Below are 20,741 nucleotides of genomic sequence, written 5' to 3'. Positions count from 1 at the left end.
ACACATGTTTCTAATACATAGAGATACTTCTTTTTCCATTATGCTAGACTTACAGCTCCACAGTCATTCAGACATGTTCTTATTCTTTGATCTGTGTCAATTCTACACTGACTAAAAAGGAAAGAGTAGAACAGCACCTGAGAAGATAGTGGTGAGCAGCACATCCACCACACGCATTAAGAGGACTACTCACCTCCCACATATACAAGTGTGTGACCTCTCCAGTGAACTAAAAGAATGCAGCACACCTACTTTCAAGGTAGAATCTGATCATATCAAAAAGGTGTCCAGATTGGAACTGTAGGAAAGATTGAAAATTTCATAAAGCTAAAAATTCTTTGTCTACTTCCTGTCATCCCACAAGTGGTTAAAATACTGTCCAGAAAATGAAATTTTGCACAACAGAAGAGTTTGGGAGACTGCTGTTTCAGGGTATCATCTCTGTTCTTTTGTTGCATTTTTCCCAACTTGGAAATGAAACCAGGGATAATTTTAGTAAGAAAGCAATAAAGAGGATCTTTAATGGAGGCCTCTAGGGGCAGTCATGGAAAGATGTCCACAAAAGCCCACCTCCACAGGGATGAATACATATTCATAGGTTTTATGAAAGCAGCATAATTGATAAAAAGCACCAATTAGGAGGACAAGTGGTGACTCAATTTCCCCTCCAGGTCAAGCCCCTTCTCTGGAGCTCCCCCTTCAGCACTAGTTGTGCTTTGTCCATGAGAATGCATCTTGAAGGGTTGTTCTTGGCTTTGGTTCCCAGGTAGAACCAAGAAAGCACTGGGGCCTTCTACCTCCCAGGGCTTGGAGCTCTGGAATTTGTTTTGTCCTTCTGCTTAGGAAAAGGCCATGGAAAATTACAGGGAAAACTAGCCATCAATACAATAGACTACAGAGCTACAAACATATGTGTGAAAAATACAGAGAATATATAAAAGGTAAAAAAAGGCAAAAACCAAAATGGCATCATATGGGGTTCCCTAAAATCTTCAATCCAGCATCCTTTCCCAAAAAGTTTATGAACATTTTCATCAAAACATCCTCTAGAAAACATCTTTCCAATACATTTCTGGATTAAGTTTACTAAACTGCCCTAGAAGTCTGCTTGTAGCAGTTCATTCACTGTCACTGGATTTAATCTTACTGCTAGTTAAGGCAGAGGTGGCTTATACTTTACTGTTCTTATAAATGTGAGGACCTGAAACTAGGAGATCTTTAAAATGGCTATCATACTAGCACACATCAGAATCTCTTTTATTTCTCATTAATTGGTAAATAAATGTTCAAACTTGTGTTTCAAAATGCACAAAAAGTGAATTCTGACACAGAATGAGTAGTTGTACCTCTATGTAAAATGCCAAGCCTATATTTAGTCTAAAAGAAGTCATCTTTGGCCTGATTCCTGTCAGTAGAGTCACTCACAGGTTTATGATATGTACAGAGTTTATTCAATGTCTTAAAGAGGTTCACATGGTTCTGTCTGCTCGTATTAAAAGAACCATAAATGTATACAAAAATTTAATTCTTTATCCTGCATCCATTAAATGTCTCAAAGGACACTAGGCCACCTCCTCAAACATGTAAGTAAAAGCTGAAGAATAAAAAGCAAGGACTGATTTTATCTCAAGGTTATGGAAACATCATTAAACCATAAAACCACACTGTCAAAAATTTATCTTGACATTAGAAAATGTCTCAGTGGAGTTAAAGCCTTACCACGTAATTAGCTGCAGATAATTCTGTTTAATACTGAGGATCAGAATTTTAAAACAGTCACAACCTTGATAAATGGCACGTTAAATAAACTGAAGCTTGCAAAAAGTGATCAGATAACAAAAATGAGAAAATTCAACTCCAGCTCAAAGGACAGTTGGTACAAAAGCAAATTGTCTAGTAAGAACAGGGCAACACTGTCAGAAAGATAGGTGCATAACCCTTCTGAAACACCTTCCCATCCAGTACAGCTGGTATTTGCCACTGATCTCATGCAAACTACAAATACATTGGGGTGAAATTCTGCCCCCGTGGAAAGAAACGTGAAAATTTCCTTTGATTTTCAGTGGGAAGTTTCTACAATAGCGCGCTCAGGGGGACTCTCTGCCTATTAAGCATCACAAGCAAGTGAATAAAACTATAATTAATTTTCACAAAGACAAGAGCAGTGGACAGCAGAGAAGGAGGACTGTTTAAAAGAGCTTCCGAGAAGCTCTTTTGACCTAAAGCAGGCTGGAGATTTTCCAAGAACCATCTGGAATATAGTCACCTCACCACAGGATAATTTTTCTCTTTTGTCTGGCAGTCTGTTTATTTTCCTTCTTGAGAATCCAGCATCAAACAGAATAAAAAATGACCTTTGACTGGATCTTTTTGTGGCATGCAATGAAAGAACTGATCCAAAAAAGTTCAATGTTCGAATAAGCTCCTACTGAACTTGAAAGGAATGTTGGAAGTGATTGGGAAAACAAGATTATATATTGAAGTTATGTATCTGTATTATTTCTTTATTCTATTGACCACAGAGGGAAGTCATCACAGCTGGTCTTCTTTGGAGTTATACTACAGAGAAGAGACTGCAAAAGTCTTACCAGAGACTTTACAGTTCCCAAGTCCTAAATTTTACCTGCTGAGAATAAGCATCCCTACTCAGCTTTAAAAAAAAAAACACTTGGATGGACATCCAGCTTATCTTTCAAAGAACATTCCATGGGAATGGCAGAAAACATCTGCTGCTACCTGCCTAGGGATGGGGAAGTACCAAATTAATATTTTAATACATTATCACACTCATAACAAACTTGTTTGACAACCAAATTAGGAAAGCTGTAAAATGCCACATGGAAAATTAGAGAGTGACAACAAGGTCTTACAAAAAGCTTGACAGTTGTGCTTGACTGAACTCTGAACAAGATACTAATTTTACTCATGCAAAGCACATGGCTGTTTTCTCCCAACCACTCACCTGTCCAGTCAGATTCTCCTATCCCTTCTGCCAGATCTTTTTAGTATTAATGATATCAAGTATGTGTACACATGACAGGTCTATATAATTAGCTCTCCATTTTTCCAGAGCAGACTATCACACAGACTAAGCAAAACCAGCAAAAGAAGGAAATGAGTCCTAGTTTAATGGACAAAAAAACTCCAAACAAAAAAAAAAAATTTAAAAAAAAAACAACAACAACAAAAAAAAACCTTAAAAACTCAGCACCTTGCACTACATTCAATACAGTGGGGAAAAATTGACAGTCAACATATAAAAAATATCTTTGTGACACCAAAGATACAGTAAGGCAAATGTTGTCATTAACAGGAGCATTCCCAGCTCTCCAGTTAAAATATGGAGCTGGGAAGTCTTGGCTTTCACTCTGCCCTTGATGGGCACTTACACCACCTTGGTAAATTACATGGGAGCGGAGAGGAGGTGCACATATGTGCACATGCTTGTGCATGTGTGTACATAAAAAAATTAAAAATCTTCTGCACTTTCTTCATCACTGTTCCAATGTGTTTAGTACTCATCACACTGTTTCTGTAATGCCACATGGCCATTCCCCATCTTAAGCTTATTATTATGTAGAAGGCAAAAACATTTGGAAAGAACTTCTTACAAGCTGCAATTCAGTTCAAACTGAGTAGGCAATGATCTTCTGATAATCAGTTTTATCTTCAGCTGCACAAACTCTGCACAGTTCTACATCAGATAACACAATGTGCATGTTTCATGTGAATTGCATCTGACAAAGCTCAGGCCAAACCAGGCTGCCAACACAAGACAATAAAACAGCTTGAGTGGAGACAAGGTAGTACCTAAAGGGTTTTATCTATGTACCCTTTTGACTGGGTTTATTTCAGACTGTGTGATTTTTCAAGTAAAATTGCAACTTTACATCACAGCAGTCTAATCAGAAATAAAAAAATCCAGAAAAACAACACAGTTGATTAAATTGCTCCTACTCCTGTCCACAGCAAAAAGAAAAAAAAAAATTTTAACTGTGCAAACAGACTTCTTTTAAATGTTAAAAAGATGATTTATAGTATTTTTATTTAATTTCTCCCAAAGAGGCTCTTCCTTTTATTCATAGCAGAAAAAAAAAGTTAGGCTTACTTCATAAGAATACACTTACTAAAACAACCAAAACACAAATAAGTTAAGATAAATCTTATGGCAGAATTTATCAATCAATAAGAAATTTTAAAAAAATAAATGGAGTTAAAACTCTGAGTACTCTTCATATAAAAGATTTCTGCTAGCATTGTTTGAGTTTAGCTTCTTGAATTGAAAGTAATAAAATATCTACATCAAAAGCAACAATATTTAGTTAGTAGCACAATAGACATTTTACATACTGTGGAATCTAATTTTAAATACTTTATATGTCACCTTTCCCAATAAATAATCCACAAGGCCTCTAGAAAAAGCAGCTTGTAGGATACAGTACAATAACAAACAGTAGCATATGCCTCTAAATGACAAAGTGGGATGGGAGGATATCTGCAAATACATTTCACTTTGCAGAAAAATTTTAGGCTGAAGAGTGATGTTATATGCTCTTCATTACTGTGAAAAAATTACTGAGGTTGATTGACTGAATTATATTTGAACTTTCTTGGTTTTTTTTCTCACCCAACAACTTTAACATGATAATTTTAAAAAAGGAAAAGAAAAAAATATCCTCTGGCTACTGCTTTAATTTTGAAGCGCTGCAATTAAAGTTATACTTCTGCTTAAATACTGACTGAATAAAAAAAATAGTTTGAATCCACTCTGTCATACATTCACAGTGTGATATATCTACTGAACTCCCACTCAGAAATAAATCGTGAACACGAGGAAAAGATTATTTATGAGTTGTCAAGCAACCAGATTTTAACACTTACTTTTGTGAAGATCTGAAAAAAGTCAATTGCAGGTGGCAGTTGAGACTCATCCTGGATCTCAGTTTTCAAATACAGTTGCAAAGTCTGTGCAAGGTGCCTGAGGCCATCCTTCATTTCTTCGCTTAACCGTTCAGTGTCTTATTGGGAAAGGGGAAAAAAGTAGACCATGTCATAAACAGAACATTTCACCAACATTTTGAAAACATCCAATGGCAGCTATACAGTCTAGACATTTCCAGTCCAGGAATTAATCTTGACAGAGGGCAATTTTGACAGAGGGCAGACATTTCTCATTTTTTGTGACAGTTACCTATCAACACACAGTAGAGTTTATCAGGTTGCTACTGCCAAATCATATGAATGCAACAGCAAGTTAAAGATCAAAAGCCAATAGATAAAGCAGATGTGTAAGCAGATGTAAGACATTACATACAAAAATCAGGCATCTGGGCTTGTAACATGAACTGCATTAGAAATATGCTTGGAACTTTATGCAGCAGTACATACTTTTATATTGCGTTCTCCATACATGTGTCAGAAACGCTTTATGCTAGCAGATGAAACAGAAAAGTATTTATGAACAAAAGGAGTTTCATACAGTGCAAATGGTAAACAATGAATATGAAAGAATAATAAGTACATATCACTTTATTATAAAGCACCACTATTCATGTTGTTCAGATAGAATCACAGTGCCTCATTTTCTAATTAAGTGATTATGCATGCACCAGGTCTCAACTCAAAAAAATTAAACTGCTGCTGCCCTAGCAAGTTCACTGCCTGACTATCTGCTTCACACTTTCTTTTTCCTACCAGTTAGTTCAAAATGGAGAATGTGAAGCAGAACATATTCAAGCACCAGTCTATAACAAATGGCAGAGATTTATGATGCACTATGAATCAATTCTATCTCTGCATAATGGTGAACTGTAATTTTATCATAAACATCTATAGATGCTCACAGCACTACCCAAGTGCAATTAACAGTGTGGATGCGTGCAGGTGATGTTGTAAGCATGAACAAATGTAAATGTTAGAAATCTAGACATGTATGTATTTCACAATGTACAGAAAATCCCTGGTATAGAAAAATATAGTATCTATGAGGACTGTGCCTTGAAGAGAAGCAACAAACTTTTAGATGACTGAAACAATCAAGTTTAAAAAATATAGAAGAAAAATTATAAACACATGCTTGCATTTCTTATATAATAACCCTTTGGAAACAAAAATGTTTTTTACTTCAAATGTAATTATTCAAGATAACATGTGATTTACCTTAAACTATGTATAATACATTACAAAATGTATTATAACAAAGAGAGGAAGGCATGGTTTGTTTCACTATTGGCAAATGTAACAACCCTAGACTAAAGAAGAGAAAACATAAGGAGCATGTTACAAATGGACACTGTAGCTTAGGACAGATGTGAACATGAATACCAAAACCAACTGGAACTTCAGGGAGAACTGATAGAGTTGGAAGCAGAATGCAATTATCCACACTGGAATCTGTCCAGGACATCAGAGTTAATGATCCAGAAAAAAAATCCCACAGGAACCTTAATGGAAAATGATCAAGACCTGGTTTTCCAAGCACATTAAAAAAAAAAGGCCAAAAGCAAAATGAAATGAAATTTGTGTACGTTTTCAAATTTTGTTTTTAAGGAACTTTTTTAATTGTTTAAGAAACTTGCTGTGGGAGACAAAATGCAACAAAGGCCTATGAAAAAATTTCTAAATAAGGCATGGGGATTTAGTTATGTAACTCTGATTCTTACACAAGTAAAGTAGCAAAATATCTGCCCCATAATACAGCACACAAACTATTTTCAGGATACTGAGTCTTGGTAAGTAAAATCAGAGATGATTTCTGAATTGCTGTAACATACAGATAGCCCAGAGAACTAAGGAATGAAGAAATTGTCTTAAGATAAATGAGAACTAGCAAAAGTAGCAATGCTCAGAGACTCCTCCTACTTAATCTGAGTTTAGGACATATAAAGGAATTTCAAGGAATATGGAGATTGGAAAAGAACTTCATAAATGGCTGGATGCCTCCACATGCTTTGTGGTTTTTCATGTATTATATCTTTTAGCAGATAATTATTCAAAAAGTGTATAATAAAACTATACATTTCTATTCAGTTTATATATCTCCTGCACTACAAATCAGCCAACAGTATAAAGTAATGTTGAAATGTAATAATGTAAAGCAAAAAGAGACAGCATAATGTCAATAACAATTTTCAAAAATAAAATATTTTGGAATTACAAGTGGTGGGGGGGGGGACCCAAAAAAATATTAAAAGAATATCAATGAGAATTCTGTCACATTTCTGATTAGTGTTGAAACATTATCTTCCATTACAAAGATGCTTCCTGAAAATGTTTTTGTTTCAGATTGCAGCCTGTATTCATAGTTCATGTGATTCTGTTCAAAGAAATCTTTTCCCCTATATACTCATGCCTCTAATGCAAATGCATTTCTGATTTTCCTATAGATTCCACTAAGTACACAAAGAAACAAAAGCTTTATCAACACCATTCAAAAATTGTGCAGCAAACAGGGAAATTGTTATGAAATAACTGGAGCTTTTGGAGCATACAGATGCAGCAAAAAAAAAAAATCACAGCTACTACAAGTTCCCACACCAACCCAAAACACTTTTGGATTATTTTAACTCTAAAACCATAGAGACCATCTATTCACTCTAACAAGGAAGCCAGGAAAACAACACAAGCAAAGAGTCAGCCAAAACCTTTACATAAGATTATGCATAGACCATTTGTACTGCAGCCTGAAGTATCAAGATCTGCTAATGTGTTAATGTCCTAAACACTTGGTGCTGTGGAGTTAAGAAGATTCCACAGGACTTTTTATTAAGACTCAGACTAAGTACAGATGAAACACTACATGTGGATCTCTCATTTGTCTCCTCCTAAACTAACTGGCTATGTACCAGTTATTTCTGTATCAGTGAGAGGACAGTCATCCCATCTGTATCACAGGCCACATCACCATTTCCTTCAGAATGAGAATTTTAGCAGAAGCTTCTGGCCACTCTACAGACTTTTGTACCACTTATCCATTGCAGCTCAGGCCCGTCCAACACCAAGCTTCTTTCCAGACAACTTATCACACTATTCCCCCTGTCTCCAGTCAAGCCAAGGAAAGCTGAGATCATCTCCTGAAGGAGATTGTTTGTATGGAACAATCAGTTACAAAAAAATCTTTGCCTACACTAGAGACAACTGCTGTATAGGTGATCAATGTTTAATTTTTAAAGGGAGACTCTTCCAGTCCAGTTCCTCCTGCACCACTCTAGAATCAGCCATTGGTAAAAGACTCTTTCTTTGGATCCCAGCAGTGTAATGAAGCATAGGAGTCCATAGTCTACATCATTTTAACGTAATTTTAAGTATCTGTTTTCCATAAACCTTTGTTACACAAATTGAGAATATCCATTACAGAAAATCCCTATGTTTTAAATAACTGAAATCTATCCATTTTAATTTGCTGCCATGTTAAGGTCTTTTGCCCTTGCATTTCGAGAGAAAGCAGCAGAATGTCAGGGTGTTTGGAAGTAAAATTAGTACTGTGTTGCATTTTTTGTGTTTATACAGGTACTATATCAATTGATTAAGCTGGTTTGTAGCCAAAACTCTGCATAATACTTAAAAACATTGAGGTAATCAAAATATTCACATTACTCTCCAGAAAATCCCTTTAAACAACATGCAAAAATGAACCAAGGATGTATTTCTTCCTCAGTCTTTAAGATGCCACAAAATATGACAAATGTTTCCTATTTCAACATTTGGTCTGCTGAGAGATTGTAATGAGCATCTTTTTCTACCCAAGCAGTTGAAACTTGTGAAGCCACAAAAGTAATAACTGCATCATTTCATCTTTTTTCTCTATTGAAAGGTCACATAGAAGAAAAACATACACATATCCCTTTTAAATTTAACTTTCTGTCCTATTCCTGGAGGTTATTTTGAAGCTTTATGTAATAGCACATAAGTATTAAAAAGTAAAACTTCATTGTAAAAAAATATGTACTATTGTCTATATATGTAGAAATATTGACACTATACGTAGTAAGGCAGACAATTAGTAAACTAAAAAATGAGCAGGCAAGATGTTCATTGTAAAATGCAAAAATAAAAATACTAAAGCAAAAAAATCAGGAAGGCTTTTCTTCAAGACAACAGGCATGTTTTTCCTTTTATCTTTGAAATAACTGTTCTTTCCCACAGAGGTTTTTGTCTTTGATTCTGTTACTCCACAGAGCAAATCTTCAGAAGGCAAGCTGCAAGAAAATCAGATGGCCCTTTTCGTAAGCCAGACCTGGGAAGTATTTCCTGAAATCTGGCTGGCAATTACTTACTTGACTGAAGATCGGCAAAAGAGTAGAGTTTCTCAGAAGGGCATACTGATTGTCTGAGCTGTAGAGGAAAAACAGATAATTAACACTCACATAGCATGTTTTATCCTGCAAACACTCTACAAGACTGATTATTCCGTGTGATAAACACACAAGATAATCAGGCAAGGCCAACAGCATCAACATAAATCCAGGACTTTGTACAAACTATCCTAAAAAACTAAATTTCTTTGTTGTTATATGACCTTCTACTCATTTTGATTTTTTAACACTTTGACAGCTTACCTTTAGTAACTTACTTTAGCCTTTTAGAGCATAATTGAAATCAGATTATGGGTTTGTAGTTTCAGAGTTCATGTGAGTCTAATTAATGCACAGTATTGCTAGGTACATATTTGCCTTTTAAAAATTATCATGCACAAACTCTTTGCAACAATGTATAAAATAAGTGTGAAATCATATTTTATCACCTCAGATCACAACAAAGGCCTGCCCATTTATCCAACACACACAGCATCATAGCAGGTTCAGCAAAAAAATGAGCAAATCCCTTTTGATTTACAATCCCACACATTTATAAGCTGCTTAAACTATCAGAAAATTTAGGCCATATAAAGTAATCAAACTGTGGGAATGTCAAACACCCAGGACTTCTAAGAGAATTTAGAAAAACATTAAAAAAGGTAATTGAGATTAAGAGAATCCAGCATGGAAAGCATGGCATTGTGCCATCTAAAGAAAGGGCTAGCTACCAGTGCTTCTGCCTTAACCATTCATTCAAACAACACTTTATGAGACTTCCATTAGTTTAACAGAAAAGCACCAATAACTTCAGTAGTATTGAAGGGAAAACAGTGTCTCCCTATGTTTTGCTTCCAGGCAGGAATAAGCTAAGAATGCCACCACATAGCCATAGGAAAAGAAAGTCAATAAACATGTCCCTTGAGCTTAGTCATGTCTGTTTTGGAATCTCTTAATCCTTTCAGCATTTCTGCAAATTAATCAGTAAACTTGTAATGCAATTTGCAGTCTAATTTTTTTCAGCACTCTCAGTCACTTCAGCCTTGTAGTCCATAATTGCATTAAAAATGTAGAGTGAGAAAGTATTTACCAGAATTTGCTGCACTGAATCAATCTAAAAGAACATCACTTACTAGTTTAAAAACAATCCTTCCAGCAAGTCTGACAGAGTCTGGAGGAAAATTGGGCTTGATGCTCTTAAGACACTTGCATTCCTGCTTGTGGTCCAGCCAAGCTTCTTTCTATCAGGATATTTTATAAAGGAAGAAAAAGAAAATCAGGTGCATTTTATTTTACATAAACCGTATCCTACTTTTTTTATAAGTACACACATATTTTACATATATATATAGTTATCTATAGTTAAATATGCACACAAAGATGCTCAAAACAATATGCACTAATTCTCATTTGTTGTGGCACTTCACAAGACTGGAGAGCACTAGAAAGGATGCTAACTAATACACACAAAACCCTAGGCACACGTTCACTCAGCAATCAGGACTACAGAGGCCTTCAGAGTACATTCACTGCACTAAATGCAGCTCCCCTAATGCAATGGTCAAGTTTTCATTGCTGCAAAAACTGTCCCCAAATATCCCTGATCTGATGAGATATCAATGCCCACAGCTGGGAGGATTGGTAGTGATATTTTTCACAGTTCAGACCAGGATACCAAAACAGAAGACAGAACCAACAATATTTTAGTTACATTTATTAACCAAACCTGAAATTTTGTTTCGCAGGCCACTTTGATTAGAATAGCAGAGACAGACTAGCACTTCCATAGCAGGGAAGAGGCAGGATGATAAGATAAAGGAAACATTGTACTATGTCTCTTTTTTTCTCTACCATTCATTGTTGCCCCAAGATTAGTGCAGAAAAGCAGCAAGAATGAGTCTTCAGCTAAAGAAATATTTTGGAAGAAAATTTCTGATCACATTTTTCCCCTGTCTTCTGTCTCTATAAGCAGAAAATTCTGTTTATAATATACAAAAATCTAACATACTACATATTTACACATTTTATTTGTATATTCAAAATTCATGTTTGAAGCCAGACAGCTGTTTCAAATAGCATTAACAGCAAATTAAAAGAACAGGGCACAATGAAAATTTGCTACAATGACAAGTACTCAGAACCAAGGGCTTCTGAAGGTGACATTTTCTCACAAATATGCAGTAAAGGAAAAAAAAAACATGAACCCAGAAAACCAGTTCCTGTTAGGTGAGTGCCACAGAGAAAATGATTGTCTAATGTTAGGTACATGTTCAGCAATTTAAAATAAAGATAAAATGGCAGAGCTATGTGTAAGGGCACATCAGACCTGGAGACGCTGACATGTGAGTTATAAAGATTCCAAAGGCACTCACACAATTTTTTCCTAAGCTGCATAAATGAGGGAATTGTTTCAGGTAACTAGGCTTCAGCATCAGTAGCATTTATTAAATTTAATTCAGGATTTTTTTCCCCTGTGGCTTATGTGTAATAAATAAATGGAACTTTTTATTTCTTTCAGATACATGAGAGATTTGTGATTTCATTTCTTTTACCCATAACTCTACAAGGAGAAAAAAATGACACCAAGAAGGCATTAATCCAAATACAGTTAGTGTCACATGGTGTCTGGCAAATAAAAGTTAAGTATTTAGTGCTGAATAGAATTATCCTTGTCTAGAAAAAACAAAGTCATGCTTGTAAATGTCCAGACATCGTTCTGTGTAATATAATTATATTGGCATTTTCATCCAACTTAAACTAAAAATGTCCTAGGAGTAAGCCTTTACTGTCAAATTTTTTCCTCTGCAACATAAATGTTGCACAGAATTTTAAACATGCTAGAGGTTTAACATCAAAATGATTAATAACTTACCCAACCAATATAGCTCTAATGAGATGAAATATTCTGGACCACATAGCATCATATGCCATGTTTCTTTGCCTCTTCCCACGTGGTAAGAATAGTTTAAACACATGCCTTTAGTGAAAATGCACTCTGGCCAAAACTGATGCTAAAAAGGAATCATTCTGATTGCTCTGCAGAAGGAGCTAGAATAGAACAGGGATTGCCAGTCACTTATTCCCAAATGGAAAGGGAGAGAGAGGAAAGCTCCAAATGCATTAAATATAATGAAATTCAACAATATTTCTTCTTACTATCCATACAACATAGATACAAATTACAGGACAATATGAAAACAAAGATTTGTGACCCTGGAGAGACCTAATTTAAAGTCAGTCTCTAAAAATATTTATTGGTTGGACTTATGTTAGTATCACACTTCCTGGTGGAAGAGTTTTCTTAATTCTGTGTATCCTGGCTTTCAGTCAAGGTTTTATATCCTATATCCAGCATGAGTATAAACACTGTAGTGCAGGGACACAGCCACCTGTATGACCCTTCTCCTCCATGCCAGGGAAGGTCTTCCAATTTTGCAAAGATTCCTTTTTCTCCTGTTAGAAATGAACACTAATAGAAGGAGGCAAAGAAAGGCAAGTGAACAGTACAGGGCTAATACAAAACCCTCCTGCTCAAGGTTTCACTACACTTGGAAGCTTGGAAAGAATATCTTTCTGTTTATCTCCTCCCAAAGCATTGTCTCTCCTTCAATCTCAATGCATCCCAAGTGCAAATCCTCAGGCTTCACCCAAGGGAAAATGGTCAGCACCCACATGGCTACCGAGATGGTGCAGCACAGAGCTCTTCACTGGTGGCAGATTGAGAGTCTGCCCACTGAACCAGCGCCAGACCAACTCCAACACCTCCCTGCACAAGCCAGCCTCACCCCCTGCTGGCTCAGGTCACGGGCAAAGACCCCTCACAAATGCCTGCAATGTCTTGCATATTTGCAGCAGAGCAATTTTGCCAATGCACACCCAATTCTTTCACAGACATATGGTATTGCTGTCTCCCTTTGGAGCCTGAATCTACAAAAGTTCCTAAAGCAATGTTGATGAAACAAAGGTTTCCCTTGTCTTCCATGCAAGATCACAAAAAAAGAATGCTTTCTGCAGATTAATGTGCTAACAAAAAGCTGTTAAAGGCTAGAGCTTATTAATAAAAAAAAAAAAAGATATTTTTCCATTGGAAGGTTTTGATCTGTTAAAAGCAAATAATCTGTAATTTCCAAAGGACTGTGAATTTTCACAAAATGTCTTTTTTCAATTATGATATTTTAATTTTATTACATTGTTTCAATAATGTTTGATAATATCACATTCTGAATTCTGCCTGAAATTACTCTTCCACTTCTCAGGGATTATCATCTATATCATTGGTCCCCAATCCATGAGATATACTACATTAATAAACATTGTCAGGGGTGATCACAACAGTGATTATGAGGAGCAGCAGATGTGATAACCCTACCTTTGGAGGCACACCCAGCCAACATAACATTGCTTTAAGGAAGGCAGCTTATGAAATTAGGCATCAACCAGTGGGAAAGGGACTGCAACAGGGAAATGTCAAACAGGGGCAAAAACCAATTAGGTCTGAGTGAAAAAAAAATTAAAAGCAAAAAATCTATAGGTACTTGATCCTGAAGTCAGAATTCAGTTGCAAAAGGTCAGCCCAAAGGATCTCTTGTGATAAATTCCAGTTTCGCATTTCTAATATATTTTAAAATAAATTAAAACAGCTTGCTTCAGCTGGCCTGAAAAGGAAAAATAATGGGAATTTTTTTAATTTGGAACAACTCACTCATGATCTTTAAAACAGACATTATGGAGATTTTTTAAAAAATGGATATTCTGATTTGTTTATAGATTTTTTTTCAGGACTACTGGCTCTGCATACATATTCCCTTAAAAGATAATAGTTATCACTGCAAGTTACAAAAAAAAGAGATATTTCCAAAGACTGTTTCTTCTCCTTAAGGTTAGTCTGAAGATAGTTTTTTGTACCACTTGACATTTTAAAGCAAATGAAGATTTTTACAAGATATTTGCAGCTTAAAAAAACTGTTCCTTTTGGTTTTTTATATCTGAAATATAAATCCACTGTCGTATTTACATTGAAGTTTCTTTCACAAAATCCACCATTATTCTAGACCCATACACCTATTGAATTAAACTTCTTAAATTCAGGGGTTTTTGTATTAATTCTGTTTTCATATAATCTATAAATTACAAAACTCCAGAAAAATTACAGTTATTAAGCCTAAGTGTTTTGAGTTGCAGTATCACATGTTCAAAAATAATTAAATCATTCTGCAACTAAGTGTGAACTGCAAATTCAACTGCATAATTTGCACTTCCAAGTTATCTGTATTTATAAAACTAAAATAGTCCTGTTTTGCCAATATTCATTTTTTAAATGTGCAAAATGCAGTTTCATCAATACCCTGCTGTTTATTTGTTGACCAATTAGTTCAATTAGAAGTGCACACAATAATGAATTGCACTTAAGCTATAGAGGCTAAGTAGGGCACAAAGCATTTGGTTTAGCTTTCCTAACAGCTGCTATAAAACCAGAGAAGCACAAATGGTTTAGCTGGCTCATTAGAACAAATATGAATCAAAAGACAGTTTTCAAGAGCAAAGAAATCTGGCTGGTCTCAGTTTTATCTGTATCACCTGCTTCAAGCCATCAATCCCAAGAAATTCACTGCTTTGACTAAAAAATAACTTCTTTTTTCCTGTTATTCTCTATCACTACCTAATATCACAGGATATTACATGCATTAATTCAATGTTAATTTATTTACATAAACAGTTCAAAAAATTATGTAACTGTCAGTACACAGTGTGTTAAGTGCAGATTACTTTAAGCAGCAGTAGCCTGTCTCACTGAAATCCCTACCTACAACTATGGATGGCTTCAAGCATGCAAACCCCAGAGCTGGAAGCACAAGACACTCAAGATGGCTTCAGGCTATCCCTTATGAATCCTTGAAGAATGTTCAGACAGTTGTGCTTCTCAAAGAGGAAGCTCCAATTCCTACTCCCATTGCCTCTACACCTAATTTGTTACTGCATTACACTTTGCACATTTGCTTTTGCAGTCAGATTGCTGGTGAGTGCCCACAGTCTCATTTCACATTAGAGACCTGCCAACAGAAGCTTTACCAATGACTCTCTTAGAAGATGTTTTACCTGGCAAATACTTTGGTCTTTTATAGTCTTAATGGCCATGTTTTCCTTATGATCTCCCATAATAAATCTACCTGTGGCATTATTACTGATGCTACAGTAAGCACCTAATGTACATTGCACACATTTGCCGTACGAAGAATCAAAATGACACCTCTTCCTCTTCTCCCTCCCCATATGTTTTAATCCCTAAAAGGAGGGATTTGTGGGATCTTGAGAACACTACAGATTATATTAAAGCAGAATTGCTTACAGAAGCACATGATACATGACAAGATCAGCCCTGAGGTGAAAGACTTGGGGGTGTTGTTGACAAGAAGCTCAACGTGACCCAGCGATGGGCACTCACAGCCCAGAGAGCCAAACGTGTCCTGGGCTGCATCCAAAGCAGGGAAAAGGATTCTGCCCCTCTGCTCCACTCTGGTGAGACCCCACCTGGAGTCCTGCCTCCAGCTCTGGGGACCCCAACCAAGAAGAACATGGAGCAAGTCCAGAGGAGGGCTACAATGACCCTGGACCACCTCTCCTATGTAGACAGACAGAGACCTTGCAGCAGCCTGCCAGTACCTGAACAGGGGGGCCTACAAAAGAGCTGGAGAGGGACTGCTTACAAGGGCATGTCGTGATAGGACAAAAGGAGATGGCTTCAAACTGAGAGTATACCTAGCTTAGACATTAGGAAGGACTTCTTTACTGTGAGGGTAGTGAGGCACTGGAACAGGTTGTCCAAAGAAGCTGTGGATGCTCCATCCCTGGAAGTGTTTGATGCCAGGTTGGATGGCACGCTTTGAGCAATGTTTTAAGCAACCTGATCTCGTGGAAAGTGTTTGCCCGTGGAACTAGATGATCTCTAAGGTCCCTTCCAACATTAACCATTCTATGATGCTTTCATTCCATGATTGTTGGAATGTCAAAGACTTAACTTAAAAAAAAAAAAAATTACAGTGCAACACTATTTAAAACTTCAAGTGTTCTATAAGGTCTATAAGGCAATCCTCTACATCAAGTCAAATATAACAGTTGAGATTTTAGGCCTTGGAGAATTTTTCACCTTCATAGGATAGGATTACAGGTTACCTCAGGCTGAAGCAGGGTCAGTTCTGCGGTCAGACCCAGCTCAGGGCTTTAACCAGCAGGGTCTCCCAACCCTCAAACACAGAGATCACACAAACACCCTGGCTAGCCTGTCCCATCTCTTGGCTGTCAAGAGTTTTTCCTTGTATCCCATGTGAACCTCTGGTTTTTCAACTTAAGCCTGCTGTCCCTTGTCCTTCTGCCACGGACCACTTTACTTCTTGGAAATCTCCTCAGAGATGCAGTTTTCCTTAAAGCCTTCTCTTCTCAACAGATTCTTGACCCTCATTTCCTCTTAAAAAACTGGAATATAGAATTTATCATCACAAAAAGTACTCCTGAAATACAAATTGTTTTACTGGAAAATTGAGTTAGAGCTTCCATTCTACAGACAAGCTTACAAATTATTTCTTCCCCTCTCACCAAGTACAGTCAAACACCACACATTTCAACTTATTTTTCTCTTTTGTACTTACCAGAATCTCACATTTGTGGCTTTAAAAATACTCAAATAAAACAAGCCAGCATTTTTAGCCACTCTGTCCAAAACTACAAATAAATTACAGTGTGGAGGTATGACAACATGCAAAACTTATGGAGACTGTAAAAAAAGTCTTCAAATGCCTATTTTCTTAAACCCTTTATAGCTGTTATTTTTATCTTACCTGACAAGTTGTACCACAGTATTTAGCAACCTTGCACTGAGAGCATCTGTGCAGATTTTCATTCCTGTTTCGAAAAAAAAAGGAAAGAAAAAGAGTTATACATACAGATCAAGTTTTGTATTTTTCCTTCTTACCTAACCAGCAATTTCCAAATATTCCAAGTCACAAAAAATATCCTTAAAACAAGAATAGTCTAAAATGCACTGCAATGCAAGAAGAAATTGTACATAGTTATATTCAAAGCTATAGTCATAACCCTTTACTTGTGTCATTTAGCATCTCTGAGGCCATTTTGGACCAACAGGAAAATTATGAAATGTAGATTTTGTCATAGCTGTAACCCTGAGGAGTTTGATTTTGTAGATAACATCATAATTAGAGCTGTGGAATACAGCTAGCTAATCTATTTACTATCTGAGCCCTGTCTTAAGCAAGCATCACTATCTGTCTTAAACAAGACCTTGCTGTGAACCTGTGGCTGTGACATCAAATTTTATCTTTATAACACAGTCCAAAGTTGACATGTCAGCAGAAATTTCTATTTTAAGAAAACACTTCTGATCAGTGGACAATGAAAACAAAATAAAAATTCATGGGGGAAGTATAAAAATCCAATAAAAACTAGAAGGAGAACTACCAGCCCCTATACATTACAATCTAAAGGTTAAAAGCACCTCCTGGCTGTAGCAGTGTTTTCTGATACTATCTTAATTTATCCATATAACTTAAGAAAATATCACTGAAGTTCTGTACCTTTTTAGACAGTCAGTAAGCATTTAATGTGAAAGCACACATGGACCAAATCTTGTACCCTAAATGTATAAGTAAAGATATTTACTTTGGGTGAGTAGAAATGAAACAGAATTTGAGGCTTCCCTTCCCTATCATTTTCCTGTAGAAGATACTGAACATGATGCATTATTCTAGTAACATTGCAAAGTGTTCATTCTCATTTCTTAACATGCAAGGCTGCTTATGTGAGTTATGGTCATTAACTAGGCTGGGAAAACTCTATGGGTTTTTTGTTGTTGTTAAAACCAAAGGTGGGCAATTTACATTACAGACACAACAATTATCTGGGCTCTGTGGACAGCACAACTCTTCCCTTACTACTTTCCCCTCAGACTTCCTCCTGGCCACCCCTCTGATCTTAGTGAAGAAGCACAGGTACCTCACTCAGTGCCACTATTCCCTTGTGAGCTGCACAGGGCTGAACACGGCTCATTTACACCCAACAAATTATCACCAGGAGTTATTCCTTAGTACCCCCTTCTCCATCCTTCTACAAGGCAAGGAAAGAGGGTTCAATCGTGCCACTGTCCCCTTCTAAAAGTAATTTTAGTAATGGTATCTTTAGGTTGCTATAGTGTTTTACATTTAGCTGCCTCAAATTTTATTATATAGATTAATTCACCTTTCCAATTTAATTGGAAAATAACTATCTGTAACAGCCCATTTCAAACTGAAGGGGCAAGTTTAAGTGATCAGATTAAGGACTTGACTTTGCAAGATTCCTGGTGTCTGCACATCAGCACCAGATGTGCTCTTTTCACTTGCACGCCCATCTGATGCAATGAAAAGATGTAATTTGCTGTCTCTGCTGTCACCAAAAGAAAACTCCTCTGCTGTTGCCAGCCATCTAGAGACTGTACATCACACAGTCAGACTCCCAGACCAACTGCTTTACAACATGACCTTCTTTCACTTACACCACTCAGTTGCTCCCAAATCTTAATTTCTCTGGGTGACTTCAAAAAGGTAGAACACTACCTATCCAAAGGCCACACGCAAACCAGACAGAACCAACATGCCCACAAACTTCAATCTAGAACTTCTGGATAAACAACGTAGCCCACTTATTTCAGCTGTGATGCCAAAACTGAAAAGTAGGAGGACACCAGAAATGCATCCATCCTCTAGCAAAACCCAACCTCCTCTTTCCCTCAGGTCCCACAAGTGAGAAAGGTATTTTGCCAATATATCAAAGTTTTACTATGTTTGAATTATTAAAAGTAAGAGCTGGTGCATTACCTTAGGACTCTTATAAGGATTTGGGGAGTTTAGACAGCTGCATTGGTCAAAGATTAAGAAGAGCATTATGAACAGTCCATTATAATCAAGTAAAAATATTTTCATTTGTACTGCATAAAAATCCCTATTTTGTCACACAATATTTTGTAGATATTCATACTAACTACCAGGACAAAAGTAATTTATAAACATTTTAGATATAAGTAGTATATACCTAAATATAATAAATATTTAGGTATTTTCCTACAGCATTCTTTATCTTCCTACCTGAAAAGCCAGCCCTTGAGACAGAAAAAACTAGCAACTGTTGGATTTCTATAAACAGAATCTAAAATCTTGTACATGTACAATAGGTTTTTGATTTTAAGGTGCAATGCCTGAGGATGATTTAGAGTTAGAAACAAGTGTGAAATCTTCATTTTGCCAGCTGGGGAGAGCTGCTTCATCTTCAAGGTTGAGCAATGACACAACCTTAACCACATTCTGGTAGAGGAGGATCTATTTCTCAATTTAGATTAGAAGCTCAAGCAAAAACACTTTGAGGGCAGACTTTGTTCTACATGTTATTCACCAAAACACAATAATCAGTTCAGAGTTTGAAAACAGAGCATGTGCAATTTTAGTCCCAAACACACTGAAGTACCACACAGTCCCAGCAGCAACAGGTAAGATGCAGATTTCCAAAGCAGAGTGATTATAACTTTCTGGCTGCTGAATTTAAATGAACCAATACCCACAACAACCAGACAAGTCCTTCCTACAGTTTTCACATTCTTCCATGAGAAGGCTGGATGCAATAACCTTAATACACCTGCAAGGATACCTGGCCTTGGTACATCCCTTGGGAATTTCCCAAGGAATGCCAGGATTTACTGAAATCATTAGTGTCAAGTCACCAACACATATTCCATCTTTCTTTTGTAACACAACTAGCAGATGTGTTGGCACAAAGCACCAAATTCCCTCAGCAACCTCGGAAGCTTCAATACCTTACGTTAATATTTCCTTTGTATCCCTTGTCCCCAAGGGTTAATGATGCTGCAGTAACAAACACATACACAAAAATCTAAGCACCACTCAAAACTGGAATTTTTGTCAAACTGACACTTCAGTGAGATTATTTGAATAAGGCAACTCCCTTCTGGTGCCATTTAATGAATGAATTATCCATTAATCTTTGAGATTTCTTTGAATGACAAGTAGATGTAGAATGCCTGTCAGAGAGCTGAATGGTAAAGCTGCTACTGAAATCATTGCTTTCTTTTCCAATCCTTCTTTCCCTTCCTGGACCAAAAAAAAAATTCCTTTGTATTTATAACATCTCTGGATCATGCCACATGGCATACTAAGTGTAAAACAGCATGATCTAAAGCTCTAACTCTTAAATCCTTTACAGGCAGATTCATGTATTCATATATAGAGGATTTATGTATTTTAGAACATTTAAGAAGTAAGACAATTTCCCTGGTATATTTCTGTCCTTCTCAATATTTTACTGATGTCATAGGCTTTATTAAATGAATTTGAAAGTCACTGTCAGATACTCCCATGCATTTCTTATTACCTGTAAACTTCACCTGGAGAT

At 36.5% G+C, this 20,741-nt stretch overlaps 1 protein-coding gene across 1 annotated transcript in view; it reads right to left on the bottom strand.

The window, feature by feature from the left end:
• The window catches only part of SMYD3 (SET and MYND domain containing 3), a 379,752-nt gene that overhangs the window by 318,074 nt on the left and 40,937 nt on the right, over positions 1 to 20,741 (bottom strand). Inside the window, exons 2-5 of the mRNA XM_054629904.2 lie at positions 17,126 to 17,189; positions 10,427 to 10,534; positions 9,276 to 9,333; positions 4,882 to 5,018 (exon numbers count right to left, since the gene is read on the bottom strand). Of these exons, the coding sequence (XP_054485879.2) occupies positions 4,882 to 5,018; positions 9,276 to 9,333; positions 10,427 to 10,534; positions 17,126 to 17,189 (367 nt within the window). The remainder of the gene's footprint in view (positions 1 to 4,881; positions 5,019 to 9,275; positions 9,334 to 10,426; positions 10,535 to 17,125; positions 17,190 to 20,741) is intronic.

The sequence above is a fragment of the Agelaius phoeniceus genome, chromosome 3 (assembly GCF_051311805.1).
Source record: "Agelaius phoeniceus isolate bAgePho1 chromosome 3, bAgePho1.hap1, whole genome shotgun sequence".
Taxonomy (NCBI): Eukaryota; Metazoa; Chordata; class Aves; order Passeriformes; family Icteridae; genus Agelaius; species Agelaius phoeniceus.
The sequence above is the reverse complement of the archived record's forward strand: the minus strand, read 5'-3'. Positions and strand labels throughout refer to the sequence as shown.